A 17,318-nucleotide genomic window follows, 5' to 3' on the forward strand; every position below is an offset into this window, starting at 1 on the left:
CACATTGTTTTACATTTCATTGACCTAAGAGAAGCACCAGCTGGACACCTACCATATCACATACCATATCCCATTGCTTTCTTGGGGCACACATGGATTTGGATTTCAGCTCTACCACCATGTCTAACCATGGATGCAGCCAGAAAACACCTCTCTGCAAAACGGGAGTGCATGACCTGCAATGTTGGGAATGAAGGCCAGAAAGCACACCAAAAAAGAAAACCGTCCAAGTGCCTGACATAGAGGACAAATGGAACATGTTATACTGCTCAAGCTTTCAACAAGTAAAACCTTAAGTTTGTGCACATTTGTTAAAACACACACATACTTCAGAATATCCAGTCTCTACTGGTACAAACGAAAAGCAATTCCTCTGCTCAGAAGTATTTCTTTTATACAGAAACAGTTTTTATTCAGTAAGAAACTAACTTTCAAACATCTGATTTGAACAAATTTGCTTCTCCCAAGGTATGTGATTGAGGGCACACCACTGTAGCATATAATTTATTATTATTATTATTTTCCACAACATTTAATACCATGTTTCCTTCCCCCACATAGAGTATTAACCAACAGAAGTCCCCAGAAGGAGCCATAGCACATTCATAACAAAGCTAGAAAACTGTCTTTTCAGTTTTTGCTTTCCAATATGATAGTTCAACTAACACAAAATCAGATTTAATCAGCTCTGAGGCTGGAAAAATAAGTCAGCCCATCATAGCCATGAATATTAACACCACTATAAAAGGGGAGAAAAGAGCATAATTTCTTATCAACTTCTATATAACTTTAAATTACTTTAAAATTATTTCTTTGGAAGACATTCTTCTGCCTTTGGTGGTGTGACCCAGGGTGTTTTCTCAGGGCTGTCCTGGGCAAGCAGATGGTGCATGTGGAATGGAAAAACATCTGGAAAACAGCAGCCCCGCCTAGACTCCTGGCATATGTGTACAGGAGACTTTCTGATTTACAATCTTGGCTCAGTTCAGAAGAAAAAAGGGAAGAGATGCATCCTGGAAAAAATGCAGCCTACTTTAGGGCATGGCTGACTTTCAGTCCATTCAAGTGCTCACGGTGAGTCCTCCCGGCTCGCAGTGCTCAGTACCCTGAAAAACACCCCCGCGACCCTGCTCCTTGTGGTCTCCTGATGCAGTTTCTGTGTTCAAAACAGTAATGTCACAAGTCGAAGGATGTGGGGCTTCCCAAGGAACAGCCATGTGTGGGTATGTTCTAGTTTAAGAAACCTATGACAAGTCTCCTCAGCAATCACCTTCTAACTTCTGGAGCAGATGTCCGGGTCTCAACATCCACTTTCAGTGGCTGGAATCCCTGCCAGGGAAGCAAAGACCCAGCAGCCCAGATGGGCCGTTTCTGCAACTCTGGCAGGTTCCCCACACACCTCCACACCACTCAAATGTCCTATAAAACACTAACACAGATCAACTGGACATAGCTGATTTACTGGTACAAAAAGGCTTTACAAAAATACTCCCTGCACTTTTATTTTTAAAAATGCATGTAAACATTGCCTCTAAGTCACTGAAGAACACTTGAGCCTTTTCCTCTCCTCTTTCCAATGGTTTGCAGTTTTCCGTATCCAGCTTTTCCCAGAGATATCAATCTGTTTTTTTCTTATTAACAGAGTTCTGAGGCTGCCGTTGAATAGAAGATTGTGGTCTGATTGGCAGAAATAGTATTATCAGGAGACTTACAATGTGTAAATAAAAGTACATGGACCTAGGAATAAAAACACACAAAAGTTATATTTCAAACAAGGACACCAACGGGCAACCCCACATGAGCCGGAGATGGAAGGCTCTGCTTCCAGAGGAGTGCACGTGTTTGAACTCAGGCTCATCCTGGTCCACTCTACAGACACTGCCTTTGGTGGGGGAGTGGGACCAAAACTACAAAACCAGGCAGAGCAAACCCAGCAGCTGTTCTGCACATAGACATGAAGTATGATGTCCTGTCAACGGAACATGACTAAGAGAATGAACCCCACAAAAGCCAGAACCCCCCAACAGTCAACGTACAAGAAAGCACAGGGCCAAGTTCAAACACTGCACTATGTTCCCCACACACAAACGCACCTGACGCTGTCACTGGTGTGCACTACTCAAGCGTCCTTGGGTGTATTAGGGGCCAGAAGAATCCAAATTTTCAAAACTTACTCCTTAGCTCTGAAAATAACTTTCATCCAAACTAGTAAGAAACAAGTTTTACTTCAAGGTCGTGGACTCGTTATATTAAATGTGGTACTCAGCACAGTGGGTACAATGAAGACAATAAATACTGGACATATCAATAAATGCAAGAAATTAGAGGCAGGTTGCATCTGTGTAACTGTCCTATGATCATTTGGAAAGGCTGAACTTATACTTTCTCTAATGCTTTTTGAAGATCAAAGGCAAATAATGTTAAAAGGGGAGGAAAATCCCACAGCTGATTTATGTATCATTCCTTGGCTTCCATGATCACAAGGTCAGGATTAGAATCAGATAGCTCACATATCCCCCTAAACTTCCCCAGCCTTTAGCAAGAGAAAGGCCTCTCTGAAAATGTCTGCAGGACAGTCAAGTTCTCTAACAGAAGCAAACATATCTTCACTCTTTCATTCTTCCAATGAGGTTTTTTACTGTTTAGAAGGAACCAAAGCATTAAAGTAGGATCTACAAAAAGGCAAAGCCGCCACCCCATCCCTCAGGAACAGAAAACAAGTACAGGAGTAACAGTACTTTTTTTTTTAATGTTCAACAAACTTTTACTGTTGTTATTCTCCTATATTCTATCAGCCACTATACAGACATTGTGGTAGGTTGGATAATACCCCTTTAAGATAGCCACACACTAATCCTCAGAACATGTGAATATATTGCCTTTTATGGCATACTGGACTTTGCAGATGCAACAAGTATAGAATCTCAAAAAGGAAAGATCACTCTGGGTTATTGGGTGGGCCCGGTGTAATCCCCTTACAAGAAGTATATATGACAATTCCATTGTATAAATGTGCCACAGCTTTTTTATTCACTCATCTGCATTACAGGCACTTAGGCTGTTTCCAAATCTTGGCTATTGTAAATAATGCTGCAATGAACACAGTGGTACATATATTCTTTTGAATTGGTGCTTCAGGATTCATAGGATATATTCCAGCAGTAGAATCACTGGGTCAAAGGCAGTTCCATTTTTAGTTTTTTAAGGAAAGTCCACACTGCTTTCCACAGTGGCTACACCAGTCTGCATTCCCACCAACAGTGCACTAGGATTCCCTTTTCTCCACATCCTTGCAAGCACTTGTTTGTTGATTTACTAATGATAGCCATTTGGGTAGGTATGTGGTGGTATCTCATTGTGGTTTTAATTTGCATCTCTCTAATGGCTAGTGATGTTGAGCATCTTTTCATATTGCCTATGGGCCCTCTGTATGTCCTCCTTGAAATGCCTATTCAGGTCCTTTAGCCACTTTTTAAAATAGGATTGTCTTCCTAGTGCTGAGTTGTATGAGCTCTTTACATATTTTGGAGATTACACCCTTGTCCAATGTATCATTGACAGATATGTTCTCCCATACAGTCAGTTCCCTTTTCATTTTGATGACAGTTTCTTTAGCTGTGCAGAAGCTTTTCAGTTTGATGTAGTCCCATTTGTTTATTTTTTCCTTTATTTGCCTTGCCCTAGATTTATTGGCAAAAATATTGCTACATAAGATATCTGAAATTTTACTGCCTATGTTATCCTCTAAGATTTTTATGGTATCACAACTTATTATGCAGTAGTAAAAAAGAAGGAATTTTTACTTTTTGTGACAGTATGGATGGAACTGGAGACTATTATTACTAAGTGAAATAAGCCAGCTGGTGAAAGACAAATACCAAATGATCTCCCTTATAAGGGGAATCTAAAGATCAAAATAAACTTATGAGCAACACAGAGCTAGAAGCATAGAAACATGGAACAGACTGACAGCTCTAAGAGGGGAGGGAGGAGGTGGGGACTGGTTGAAAGAAGGTGACAGGACTAGTCAAAGAACCTACTTGGACCATGGACATGAACAATGGTGTGGGGGTTGATGGTGGGATCAGGGGGTGGGCTAAGTAGAGGAGGGCAAAGGGGGAAATATTGGGAAAACTGTAATAGCATAAACAAAACATTTAACAAAAAAAAAAGTACACAGGACAAGTCTACCTGAGAAAAGGATGTGACGGTGGAATCGGAGGTTAAACTGATGTACTGGGAAGACTGAGGAAAGGTTCATGAACATAGGCATACAGGCAGCTTCTACTAGCTTCCCTCAGAGATTGTTAAAGAATCCCAGAAACAGATTCAGTTGAAAGAGAATCACTTTTTCTCCCAAAAGCTAGATGTGGCTTCTGGCTGCCCTTGATGCCCCTGCTCTGCTGGAGAGAGGCCCGGGTGCCTGTCTACTCTGCACTGATGCCAGTGAGGATCCAGGCCCCGCTCAGGTCACAGGTGCCCGTGGGCTCCTGCTCCGTGCTGTGGCTCCCTGGCCTCACATCACCAGGCGCAGACGTTTCCTTGAACTGTACACACAGGTCATGGTGTTGGGTCCCGAACAGATGCAAACTTAACCATAGTCCTTTCCAGAACCCACTGAACTCCCAGTTCTGACACATCAGCAACTCAGATTCACACCCCCTGGCTTAGGCAAGTTCCACATGGGGGCCCTTTCTTTTTTCTTCAGACACCCCGCTGGTCCACAGCGACAGAGCTTTTGAGTGCAGTGATAAAAACATCAATATTTTCCTCCTGGGTGGCGTAGCTCAGTGGATTGAGCACGGGCTGTGAACCAAAGCATCGCAGGTTCGATTCCCAGCCAGAGCACATGCCTGGGTTGCAGGTCACGGCCCCCAGCAACCACACACTGATGTTTCTCTCTCTCTCTTTCTCCCTCCCTTCCCTCTCTAAAAATAAATAAATAAAATCTTTTTAAGAAATCAATATTTTGTTCTTAAAACATTGAAAGTTTTATTCTCATAAAGTCTGGGTTCTTCATATATTGTACCTTAAACAAGTTTGTTTCAATGCTCCCCTGCATACCAAGAGCTAATAAAAAGGAGCAGCTCAAATAAATGATGCTATCAAAACTTCCTGAGGACAATGATTAACGAGTCCCCTGATATCACCTCCCATGAGAAAAATCTGCTCAAAGGGTACATACTTATCCATATAGACAAGGCAGCTGACATAATTATTAAAACTGTGCCTCAGTGGGCAGGCATTCTGTGTCACCTCTCAAAGCTGGCTTCCCATTTCTCTTTAGTGCCATATTTTATTTAATTTTTTTTACTTTTCAACTACAGTTGACGTGCATATTAGTTTCAGGTGTAAAACAGTGATCAGACATTTATATAACCTACAAAGTGATCAATAAGTCTAGTTCCATTCAGACACTATACATAGTTATTACAATATTATCGATTATATTCCCTGTGCTATACTCTTCGTCCCCATGACTGTGTTTATACCTGGCAATTTGCACTTCTTCATCCTTTCATGTTTTCACCCATTCCCTCAACACCCACTCTAATCTGCCAATCACCAGTTCTCTGAATCTATGAGTTTGTTTCTGTTTTGTTCATTTATTTTTTTTAGATCCCACATATAAGTGAAATCATATGGTATTTGTCTTTCTCTGTATGACTTATTTCACTTAGCAAAATACCCTCTAAGTCCACCCATGTTGTCACAAATGGCAAGGTTTCACTCTTTTTTATGGGTAATACTACATTGTGTTATGTATCACACTTCTTTACCATTCATCTACCGATAGACTTAGGTTGCTTCCATATCTTGACTATTATAAATAGCACTGAAATGAACATAGGAGTGCATAAATCGCTTCAAAATATTGTTTTCAATTTCTTCAGACAAATACCCTAAACTGTAATTGCTGGGTCATATGGTAATTCCATTTTTAATTTTTGAAAAAACAAAACAAAACAAAACAAACCTCCATACTGTTTTCCATAGGGGTGCACCAATCTATATTCCCACCAATAGTACATGAGGATTTATTTTTCTCCATATTCTCACCAACACTTGTTTGTTCATTTATTGACAATAGCCATTCTGACAGGTATGGAGTGGTATCTCATTGTGGTTTTGATTTGCATTTCTCTGATTAGTGATATTGAGCATCTTTTCATATGTCTGTGGGCCCTCTGTATGTCCTGTTTAGAGAAATGTCTATGCAGGTCCTTTGCCCATTCTTTTTTAAATTGGGTTGTTTGGGGAGTTTTCTTGGTGTTGAGTTGTATCATTTCCTTATATATAGGGTCTGGCAGAAGTAATGCCTGCTTGAGTGTGGTTGGTAGGGTAAAAATATGGGTGTAATAATTTATAGCTTTAATTTGAGCATTTCACCTAAAATGTAATATGATGTGCTTGATTGTGATATTGTTATGCTACAGAATTACATGCTTATGAATTTGTAATTAAAGACTTTGTAGCCCTGGTTAGTGTAGCCCAGTGGATTGAGCACCAACCTGTGAACCAAAGGGTTGGTGGTTCAATTCCCAGTCAGGGTACACGCCTGGGTTGCAGGCCAGGTCCCCAGTTGGGGGGTGTGCGAGAGGCAACCACCCATTAATGTTTCTCCTCTTTTTCTCCTTCCCTTCCCCTCTCTCTAAAAATAAATAAAATCTTTTAAAAAATCCGTTTCTTTAAAAAAAAAAAGACTTTCTAATAATAGAGGGGCAATATTTTTGCCAGACCCTGTATTTTCTATATTAACCCCTTTTTTAATGTATCACTGGCAGATATCTTCTCCCATTCAGTAGGTTGTCTTTTCTTTTTCTAATTCCCCCTGCTATTCAAAAGTTTTTAGCAATGTAATCCCACTTTTTTTTTCCTTGCCCAAGGAGATATCACCAAAAAAAATATTACTAAGAGCAATGTCAGAGCATTTACTGCCTATGTTTTCTTCTAGGATTTTTATGGTTTCGGGTCTTACATTTTAGTTTTAAATACATTTTCAGTTTATTCCCATATATAGTATAAGAAACAGACCCAGTTTCTTTTGCATGTGTCTCTCCAGATTTCCCAATACCATTTATTGAAGAGACTGTCTTTACCACGTTGTGTATTCTTGCCTCCTTTGTCATAGATTAATTGACCATATGGGCAGGGGCTTATTTCTAGGCTCTGTACGTTGTTTCATTGTCCTGTGTGTAGGCGTTTATGCCAGTACCATGCTAATATGTACACTTCGCCCTGCAGTACAGTTTGATATCGGGTAGCATGCTACCTCCAATATTGTTCTTTTATCTCAAGATTGCTTTGGCTCTTCGGGGTCTTTTGCGGTTTCATATAAATTTTAGATTGATTTATTCTAGTACTGTAAAAAATGCCATTGGTTTTTTGATAGAGATCGCATTAAACCCGTCAATTGCTTTCAATGGTATGGACATTTTCAGATTGTTAATTCTTCCTATGCATGAGCATGGTATATCTATCTGTCCACTTATTTGTATCTTCTTCAATGTCTTATGGTTTTCCTAAGTCTTTTTGATGCAATTATAAATGGAATTGTTTTTTAAATTTCTGATAGTTCATTATTGCTGTATAAAAATGCAACCAATTTCTAAATATTAATTCTGTATCTTGCTCCTTTACTAAATTCATGTAGCAGTTCTAGTTTTGGGGGGCATTTTTAGGATTCTCTATATACTAGCTTTACAAAAGTAGCTTTACAGTTGTGAGTATGCAAAACAGTATTCTTGTATTATTTATTGTTGTGTTCTTTTCCATATGAATAACTATAAACCCATTTTCCCCACTCTGTAGTATCATGTCATCTGCAAATAATGACAGTTTTACTTCTTCCTTTCCAATTCGGATGCCTTTCATTCACTTCTCTCCCTGCCCATCTTGATAAATGTGGCTAGGACTTCCAATGCTGTGTTGAAAAAAGTGGCAAAAGTGGGCATCCTTGTCTTGTTCCTGATCTTAAGGAAAAAGCTTTTAGCTTTTCACTGTTGAGTATGTTAGCTGTGGATTTGTCATATAGTTTTTTGTATGTTACAGTATGTTCCTTGAATCCCCACTTTGCTTTTTTATTCACCTGATATGATCATATGATTTTTATCCTTCATTATATGTATGTGATGTCTCACATTAAGCGATTTGCATTACTAAACCAACCTTGCATCCTAGGGACAAATCCCACTCAATCGTAGTGTGTAATATTTTTAATGGACTGTTGAACTTGGTTTGTTAATATTTTGTTGAGGATTTTGCCTCTCTGCGGATTATGCATCAACAAAAGTCCTATGGAATCTAGCTAAAGTTCTGCAATTTCATTTCCTTTCAAAGGGCCTGCTCGTGGTTCAGTGACCTTTCTTGATGTTTAGACTCTATTTTATTTCCACTTGATCTTTATTACTTCCTTCTGTTTACTTTGGGTTTTGTTCATTCTTGCTTTCCTAGTTCCTGTAGATGAATGATTAGATTGTTTATTTGATATTCTCTCGATTCTTGATATAGGCCTATATTGCTACAAAATCCCTCTTAGAGCTGCTCTGGCTGTATCCAACAGCTTTGGGGTCATTGTGTTTTTACTTTCATTTTCTCAAATTTATTGAGACTTGTTTTGAGCCTAACATGTGGTCTGTTCAAGAAAATGTTCCATGGGCACTTAATGTATCTTCTGCTCTGGGGTGAAGTATCCTGAAAATATCAATTAAGCCCATCTGGTCTAATGTGTCCTTTAAGGCCACTGTTTTCTTGTTGATATTCTGGTTGATCTATTAATATACTGATGTCAATGAGGTGTTTACATCCCCTGCTATGACTGTATTACTGCTGATTTCTCTGTGTTCATCAACATTTGCCTCATAATTTAGGTGCTCCTACGTGGGGAGCACAGATGTTTACAAGAGTTATATCCTCTTGCTGGATTGGCCCCTGTATCACTATGAAATGCCTGCCCCTCTTTGTCTCTTGTTACAGCCCTTAATTTGACATCTACTTTGCCTGATATATGCATTGCTACCTCAGCTCTTTTTCTTTTGTCATGAAATGTCTTCTTCCATTACTTTACTTTCAGTCTGTGTGTGTGTTTTTTGATCTAAAGTGGATCTCTTATAGGCACCAATGTATGGGCCTTTTTTTATCCATTTTGCCACCTTATGTGTTTTTATTGCAGCATTTAGTTCATTTACATTTAAACTAATTATTGATAGGTATTAGTTATTGACACTTTTTTTTATTGTTTTTGTGGTTCTCCCCTGTACCTTTCATATTCTCTTGCTCTCTTGTGTTGACTTTCTCTAGTGCTATGTTTAGATTCATTTCTCTATTTCTTGTGCACCTATTGTAAATTTTTTATTTTTGGTTACCATGTGGTTCCTATAAGCTAAGTTATATTTATAACAATTTTAAGTTGATGGCCACTTATGTTCGAACACATTGTAAAATCACTAAAGTTTTTACCCACCCCACCTACATTTGTGTTTTTGTCATTATTTTTACTTTTGTGTATGTGTTCGTGTGAATCTCTTATATTGTTATAATTACACATGATTTTTCTACTTTTGCCTTTTATCCTTTGAAATAACTTTATAGTTGATTGATCCACTGCTTTACTGTTTGCCTTTGTGAGAATTTTCTTCTCTCCTGTATTGCCTTATTCATATTTTTAATCTTAAAATCTTTTCTACTTAAAAAAAAACCCTTTATCATTTCTTGTAAAACTGATTTATTGGTGATAAACTTCTTTAGCATTTTCTTGTCTGGGAATCTCCTTATCTCCTTCAATTCTAAATGACAGCCTCCCTGGAAAGAGTTATTTTGGTTTTAGGTCTTAGCTTTTCATCACTTTGTATATTTGGTGCCACTTCCTTCTAGCCCAAAATATTTCCATCGAAAAAACAGTTGATAGTCTTTTGGGAGCTCCCTTGTACATAACCTGCTGCTTTTCTCTGTTGCTTTTAAGATTGTCTTTAACATTTGGCATTTTAATTATGGTGTGTCTTGATGTGAGCCTCTATGAGTCTATTTTGTATGGGACTCTCTACATTCCCTAGATTTATATGTCTATTTCCTTCATGAGGTTAGGGAAGTTTTCAGTCATTATTTCTTCAAATATATTTTCAATCCCTTGCTCTCTTTCTTCTCCTGTGGTACCCCTATAATGTGAGTGTTGTTATGGTTGATGTTATCCTGGTGGTCCCTTAAAACTATCTTCACTTTTCTTTTCTTTTTGCTGTTCTGATTGGTTATTTTCTGCTACCTTGGCTTCCAGATCCTCTGCTTCATCTAATCTGCTACTGATTCCCTCTAAAGTATTCATTTCAAACTGGGTCTTTTGTGTTTTCTGTCTCTTTGTTGAAGATCTCACTGAGTTCACCTGCCTCCCCTAAGTTAACTGAGCATTTTATAAGCACTGTTTTTTAACTCTGTATATTGCAGATTGCTTGCCTCCATTTTATTTAGTTATTTTTCCTCGTATTTTGTCCTCTCCTTTCATTTGGAACATGGTTCTTTGTGTCCTCATTTTGGCTGACTCTCTGTGTTTGTTTCTGTGTGTTAGGTAGACTGGCTATATCACTCAGTCTTCACAGAGTGGCCTTAGGTAGTAGGTATCCCTACTGTCCAATGGCACAGTCTTCATTGTCATGTGAGCCACGTGCTCCAGAGGTGTCCCTTGTGTGTGCTCTTCTATTGTTGAGCTTGGATTGCTGTGACACATCAGTGAATGGGAATGACCCTTAGGCTGGTGGGCTCTGAGTGCCAGCCATGACTACAGTACACAAGTTGTTATGCAGAGACTGACTGCGTGGAACAGGAGCCACTTTAGTGGGGCTCTGGTGCCAGTTGAGTCTGACCTTCACATATGTCATTTGTGGAGTTGGATGGGTGGTGCTCGCATGTGGTCTCAAGATGGCCACCAGCTGTGTTGGTTCCAGAGCCTTTTATGAGGGTCTCTGGTACAGGCCAAGTCAGCTACTATTAGTGCCCAGGTTGGGGCTGCTTTTTGGGAGATACAATTGGCCTGCGGTTGGCTGCTGCTTATGCTAGGTCAGAGGAACTTAGTGTAGAAACTACTCTTTGAACTGAGATCAACTTGTACTAGTACTGGGCTTGGACCCTTTGGAAAACACCGTCATGTGAGCTAAGGCCAGTTGCCTCTTGTGTCAGACTTGTGCCAGGCATTAGCTGACGCTATGTTCCAAGTCAACATTGGCCGCAGCTTATGCTAGGCTTGAGACCATCTGATGGAAGTTACAATGGAAGTTGAGACCATCTCTGCTGGTTTCAGGCCTGGGGTGCTTAACAAGGTGTACAGGGCACACCGAGGTGAACCCCTACTTCTTTGGGGTTTGTGGACTTTTGAGAGATTTTAGGAAAGTCAACATCAGGAACTGAGACAGTCCACTCCTATGGAAAAGCCACTGGAAGAGGCTCAGGCTAGGCATGCAAACTGCATAGATTGAGGTCTCAGGGAATCATCAGGGCAGAGCAAACAGTGTTAGCCACATTAATAAAGAGCTCAGATTTGGTACCCACCTGCACTAGGCCAGCTGGGTGGTAAAAGGAGAACTCTACAAGTCAACATGGCACCTGCCAGTACTTCTATTCCTGGAGAGAGCTACCCTTCCAGCCCTTGCTCTGAAGCTTGTCAATTCAGTTCTCCCACTGTATGTCCCTGGTGTGTTTCAAGTTGCTGCCCTGCACTGGAATGAAGAGCAAGTGAATCTGAGTGAGTGAGTCCATGCATGGGACCCTCAAGAGGAATACCTGGGACTCCAGCAGGCCACCATCTCACTCAGACGCAATCCCCACTGGTTTTCACAGTCAGATGTCATGGGGACTCCTTTCCTGGCACTGGTCTCCTGACTGGGTCATCTGGTCTCCTCGCTCCTCAGAAAGGACCTCCACAGCTGAGATATCCATCCTGATTCTTAACTGCCACACCATGTGTGTGGGATCTGCCCATTCCACATCTCTGCTCCCCCTACCAGTCTCCTAGTGGCTTTTTATATCCTTATTTATGAGACTTCTGTTCAGCTAGTCTTCAATTGGTTCTCAATGATGATGGTTCTATAATTTAGTTGTCATTTTGATGGGGTCGTAGGAGGGGATGGGCACAGCATTTACCTACTTTACCATCTTAACCAGAAGTCTTCAGAGGAGTAACAGTAATGTAACCAGTGGACGGGTGAAGACCCACAGGAAATGGCCATCTAATGTACTGTGTAAATCAGGACATCACTGAGAGTGACAAAGAGTTCCACAGATAAGCATGCTGGCTCAACAAGTGTAAACTGGGACTCTCAGAGGCACACCCTACACATAGACATGGTAACTCCAGCTTTCAAAGTCTGCTCACCTAAAATACACTTTATTCTTGCAATTATATATATGTGGCCAAATGTACACTGGAGCAATTATGTTAAAACCAAATATTCTGGTAATAAAGAGAAAAAAACTTCAGTCCCCCAGTGAAGTTTACTGACTTATTCTGACATTCTATATTTCTCTAAAATTTTAAAGAGTACTTCATCTTCTTATTATGGAAAAGCTCAACTAACATTTATTGGGCAGGCTAGGAAGTGAACTAAGTACTCCAGATACATAGACGAATAAGGCATTCTTCCTGCACTCTACCACAATTTCTACACAAATTCTAACATTCTTACATGCTGAATTTTAAAAAGTGTTATTTAGTTGTGTGAAAATTTGTTTTACACAACTCTTTCATATAATGGTTCTGCTATGGACTGAATGCTTGTTTTCCCCAAGAATTCATGTTGAAGCCCTAACTCCCAATGTGAGAGTACAGTATTTGGAGGAGCGGCCTTTGGGACTTAATATGGTTTAAATGAGGCCATTAGAATAGGGCCCGCATGACAGGGTTAGTGCCTGTCTATGAAGAGAAAGAAACCAAAGTATTTGCAAGCTCTGTGTCTTTCCCCTTCCCTTCCCTTCCCTTCCCTTCCCTTCCCTTCCCTCCCCTTCCCCTTCCCCTTCCCCTTCCCCTTCCCCTTCCCTTCCCTTCCCTCTCTTCTCTCTTCTCTCTTCTCTCTGTCTCTTTGACTCAGGCTGTCTTGGTCTTTGTCTCTTCTTCATTGTCTCTCAGTTCTTTCTCGTTTCTCCTCCCTCCTGTTCTCCTTCTCCCTGTTTCTCTATACATCTTTTCCTCCTTCTCCTTCTGTCTCTCTCCATGATGCCCTCCCTGTCTCTCATTCCCTCTCCCTCTGCCATATGAGGACACAGTGAGAAGGCAGCCTTCTGCAAGCCTGGGGGACAGCTCTCACCAAGTATGAGACATAAATGTCTTGTTTAGGTAATCCAGTCCATAGTATTCAGTCATAGCAGCCCTGACTGACTAAGGCAGGTTCTTTCATGATATAGTAGCCTCCCTCTCCTTGTTCTAGAACTTCAGTTACCCGAGATCTACAGTGGCCTGAAAATATTAAATGGAAAATTTCAGAAATAAATAATTCATGAATTTTAAATTGCACACTGTTCTGAGCAGTGTGATGAAATCTTGTGCCATCCCACTCCGTCCTGCCTGGGCTGTGATGCATGCCTTTGTCCAGAGTCTCCACACTCCAGACACTCCCTGCAGGTGAGTAGCCTTTTCAGTGTCAGATTGACTGTCATAGTATTGCAGCGCTTGTGTTCAGGTCACCCTTATGATACCTAATAATGGCCCCAAAGCACAAGTGTGTGATTCTAATCATTCCAATATGCCTAAGAAAAGCTGTAAAGTGCTTCCTTTAAGTGAAAAGTTATGTATATACAGGGGGAAAACATAGTATATACAGGGTTTGGTGCTACCCATGGTTTCAGGCATCCTCTTGGGGTCTTGGAAGGTATCCCTTGTAGATAAAGGGGGACTACCATACATTTACGAGTTCAGTTAGGGCTCATTTACAAGTTAAAGAAAATAATTAGACTGAGAAATTTTAAAGTGGAGATTTGAAGTCACTAGAGTTTGAAAACTGACCAGACATAAAAATGAAACAAATCAGAAATTTAAATGTTAAGCAGTGAAGGATATACTGAGAAATGGATGCACATAAAACTGGTTTGCTGCCAGTTACCGAAATTAGCCCAAGGCAGGAAAAGATCTGGAATGCAACCAGACCCACCTCTGCTAAGACCATGCAGTTTAACTTCTTTTACCAGATACAGTGATTCTCTTAAAAGATTCTGAAAACGCTTTTTGGAGACACACTCTATAATAGCTGTTGACACTATGTGGCTGCTTAAATTCAAATTAACTAAAACTAGACGAAATGAACATTTCAGTTCCACAGTCACACTAGGCAGGTTTCCAGTGCTCAACGGCCACGTGCTGGTGGCTGATGCACTGGATGGCAGTTCTGCTGCTGTAAAAGCTTCTATTAAACAGCTGATCTAGATAAGGAATTTAAACTAGATATAGAGGCATACCTCAGAGACATTGTGGGTTGTTTGTACCACTGTAGTAAGTAAATATTTCCATCAAGTAAGTCACACACATTCTTTATTTCCCACTGCATTTAAAAGTTATATTTACACTATACTGTAGTAAACTCAGTATGCAACATTATGTCTAAAAAATAATGTATGTACCTTAATTTAAATATACTTTAACTATCATCTGAACCTTCAGAGAGTCATAATTTCTGCTGGTAGAGGGTCTTATCTTCAATTTATAAAATATGCAATATCTGAGAAGCACAATTAAATGAGGTATGTGTGTGTGAGCGACTATGATAATAAGGTAACACATTAGGCTGAAACAAGATAACACATTAGGCTGAATCATCTGAATTCACAAAATTAACAGAAATGTCAATTTTACCCCAAACAAAGGCGTTTTTGTCCTAATGCTCTATACTGGTTTAAAAAAAATGGAAATCTACTTGAGAGTCACCTGGATTAATAACTCTTTAATTCTCACCCTAGAGCCCTGCCTCAGTGTAGGAATTAGCAAACTTTAGTTGGTTCAATGCATGTAATCCCAAATAAATCACCACTTAGTGGGATCCCTGAACAGTAATTTTCTCCCAAAGTAACTTCTCCTTAAAGAAATTTTTAATAACTGTATTATTGATCTTGCTGTTAAAAGAACTTTGGTCTAGCACTTACTTGCTGTATAAGTTTTGTTAAGTTACCTCTGAGCCTTCACTTCCTCATGTAATAAACAGGGATACAACTACCTCTCTCTTCTCAGCTCATCACTTTCTACCTTGGGTCCTGGGTTCTGCACATCCTCATGTATCTTGAGTCTTCAGTGCACACAGCCTTTGCCTATCACAAGGGGGCTTTTCCCTGCTGTTCCCCACGTTTAGAGCACAGCTCGCAGTGCTCCACCTCACCCACCACCCTCACACGTGCTGTGCCCACCTCACTCTTACCATGCAGCTTTCAGGCCTTAGCTCAAATGCCACTTCTTCCTAAAAGCCACCCTTGAGGCCCCGTCTGAGTCAGATTCCTATTACCTGCTCTCTCAGATGTTTGTACCACTCGCTCAGAGTATGTGAGATCTCGTTTCCAACAAACTGTCCTCTAGAAAAATATGTATATTAGTAAAAACCAACTCAACTTCCATATTATACTGACATAACTCCTATGATCTAATATGTATTATAGAAACAAATTTTATTGATGAGTATATATAGCTCGCTCTACCTTCTTTTCCTATAACCTGAAAAAAGCCATCCTGTGCAGCTACTGTGAACAGAAGTGTCTTTGATCATTCCTGACCAATGAATCAACTATAGGAAATCCCCAACCTACAAATAAGGTATGTTTGCATTCCTTATTTCTAAGTTACTTTTCTGACCATCGCTATGCTCCAAAGTTTATGAAACTGTATTATATAATGTGCAAGCCATTAGATAATATAAATTAGCATTACTGAAAACAGACTGTATGCCAGGCACAGGCTGAGCCCTTTCCACATCTGCCTCGTTCAGTTCTAACAAATGTGCTTTGAGATGGATTCTATTCTTAGCTTCATTTTAGAGTTGAAGAAATAAAAGGCAAAAAGAGGTCAGTAACTTGCCAGAGGTCACATAACCGGTTTGAAGAGTGAAAAAATTTGACTAATTCAACGTAAGAGTGAAACAATGAGAGTAAGCAAGAATAGGTCTGCAGTTCAGCTGGACCACTGGCATTTGAATATAAGGACCTACACCCTTCCCCGGAAGACCTCTTGGCTCTTGTGTGAACCTCCCCCTCCACCACATGCAACTGGCCACGCAAATCCTCAGGCCCATCCACCAGAACTGCTATCTCTGTAGGACACAGAGGTCTCCTGCAGAACCCCCAAGTCAGCTGTCCCCAGCAGTGGGCAGAGTCCCCCACATCTCCCCACTTCAGTCCTTATCTCAGAATGGCCCACAGACTCCAACATAACCTAACCCTGGGAAAAGAGGCAAGGGCGGCAAATTCACCCTCTGAGTTTGTAATTCAGACCTGCCCCTTCGAAATTTACTGCTTTTAAGCACCCCTTAATTACGCTATGGACGGCTGAAGGGCTTCCTGTCAATTCTGCTCATCTGTACTGGTATGTGTGTTAGTATCTCTGGACCTAAATCTTTCTATGGACATTTTTACATTGAAGCCAAATTTAGAAATAGTACTGGTTGATCCCATTTACCAACTCCTAAGTCAAACCCAGAGAACATATACAAGTTTACTGAAGAGCAACTGAGAACAATGGAACTTACTTGTATAAACTGATGGTTGGTTCAACTGCCAACATCACGAAGGGCGCCACTGTGTACGAGACGGCCAGCTGCGTGGCAGCCCAGGTGATGGCATCATAAACAACCTTGAGGGCTTTTGAAGAAAGGAAGTAATGTCTATAGTTGTTCCTCACCTGCAAACCAAGGAAGGCAAAAGGGAGGGTAAAAAATAAAAAACAACTTCTACTCTGCAAGCAGGTATACTTTATGGACACAAAGGATCGAAACCACGTCAGTTCTGTTTTCAACTAAAATAGTACCATCGAGGTTTTTCTTATTGTGAAAACATACATGCTCACTGTATATTTTCACAATAAGAAAATTATTTAAAGAAGTAAGCAAAACCAACTTTCTTTTTCTTTTTTAACATCTCCCAGAGAAAAGCACTGTTTACAAATTAGGCACATATCCTTCCAAGGCTTATTTTATTCATAGATATCCACCCTTAGATTTTCAATGGCATCAATATATTTTTAGTCTGTTTTTTCTTTTTTTTTTCTTTTTATTAATCATTGTTCATATACAGTTTTCTCCTTTTTACTCCCAATCCAGTTCCCCCTCCCACCCACCCCCCCCCCTTCCCTCCCATTACCACCCTCCCCT

The 17,318-nt window shown here is 40.2% G+C and overlaps 1 protein-coding gene across 1 annotated transcript in view; it reads right to left on the bottom strand.

The window, feature by feature from the left end:
- Window positions 1-386: 386 nt before the first annotated feature.
- The window catches only part of MBOAT1 (membrane bound O-acyltransferase domain containing 1), a 108,892-nt gene continuing 91,960 nt past the window's right edge, over window positions 387-17,318 (bottom strand). The window contains exons 12-13 of the mRNA XM_045847212.1: window positions 16,698-16,849; window positions 387-1,737 (exon numbers count right to left, since the gene is read on the bottom strand). Of these exons, the coding sequence (XP_045703168.1) occupies window positions 1,617-1,737; window positions 16,698-16,849 (273 nt within the window). The 3' untranslated portion in view covers window positions 387-1,616. The remainder of the gene's footprint in view (window positions 1,738-16,697; window positions 16,850-17,318) is intronic.

The sequence above is a fragment of the Phyllostomus hastatus genome, unplaced genomic scaffold (assembly GCF_019186645.2).
Source record: "Phyllostomus hastatus isolate PE091 unplaced genomic scaffold, TTU_PhHast_1.1 phas_contig_524, whole genome shotgun sequence".
Classification (NCBI taxonomy): domain Eukaryota; kingdom Metazoa; phylum Chordata; class Mammalia; order Chiroptera; family Phyllostomidae; genus Phyllostomus; species Phyllostomus hastatus.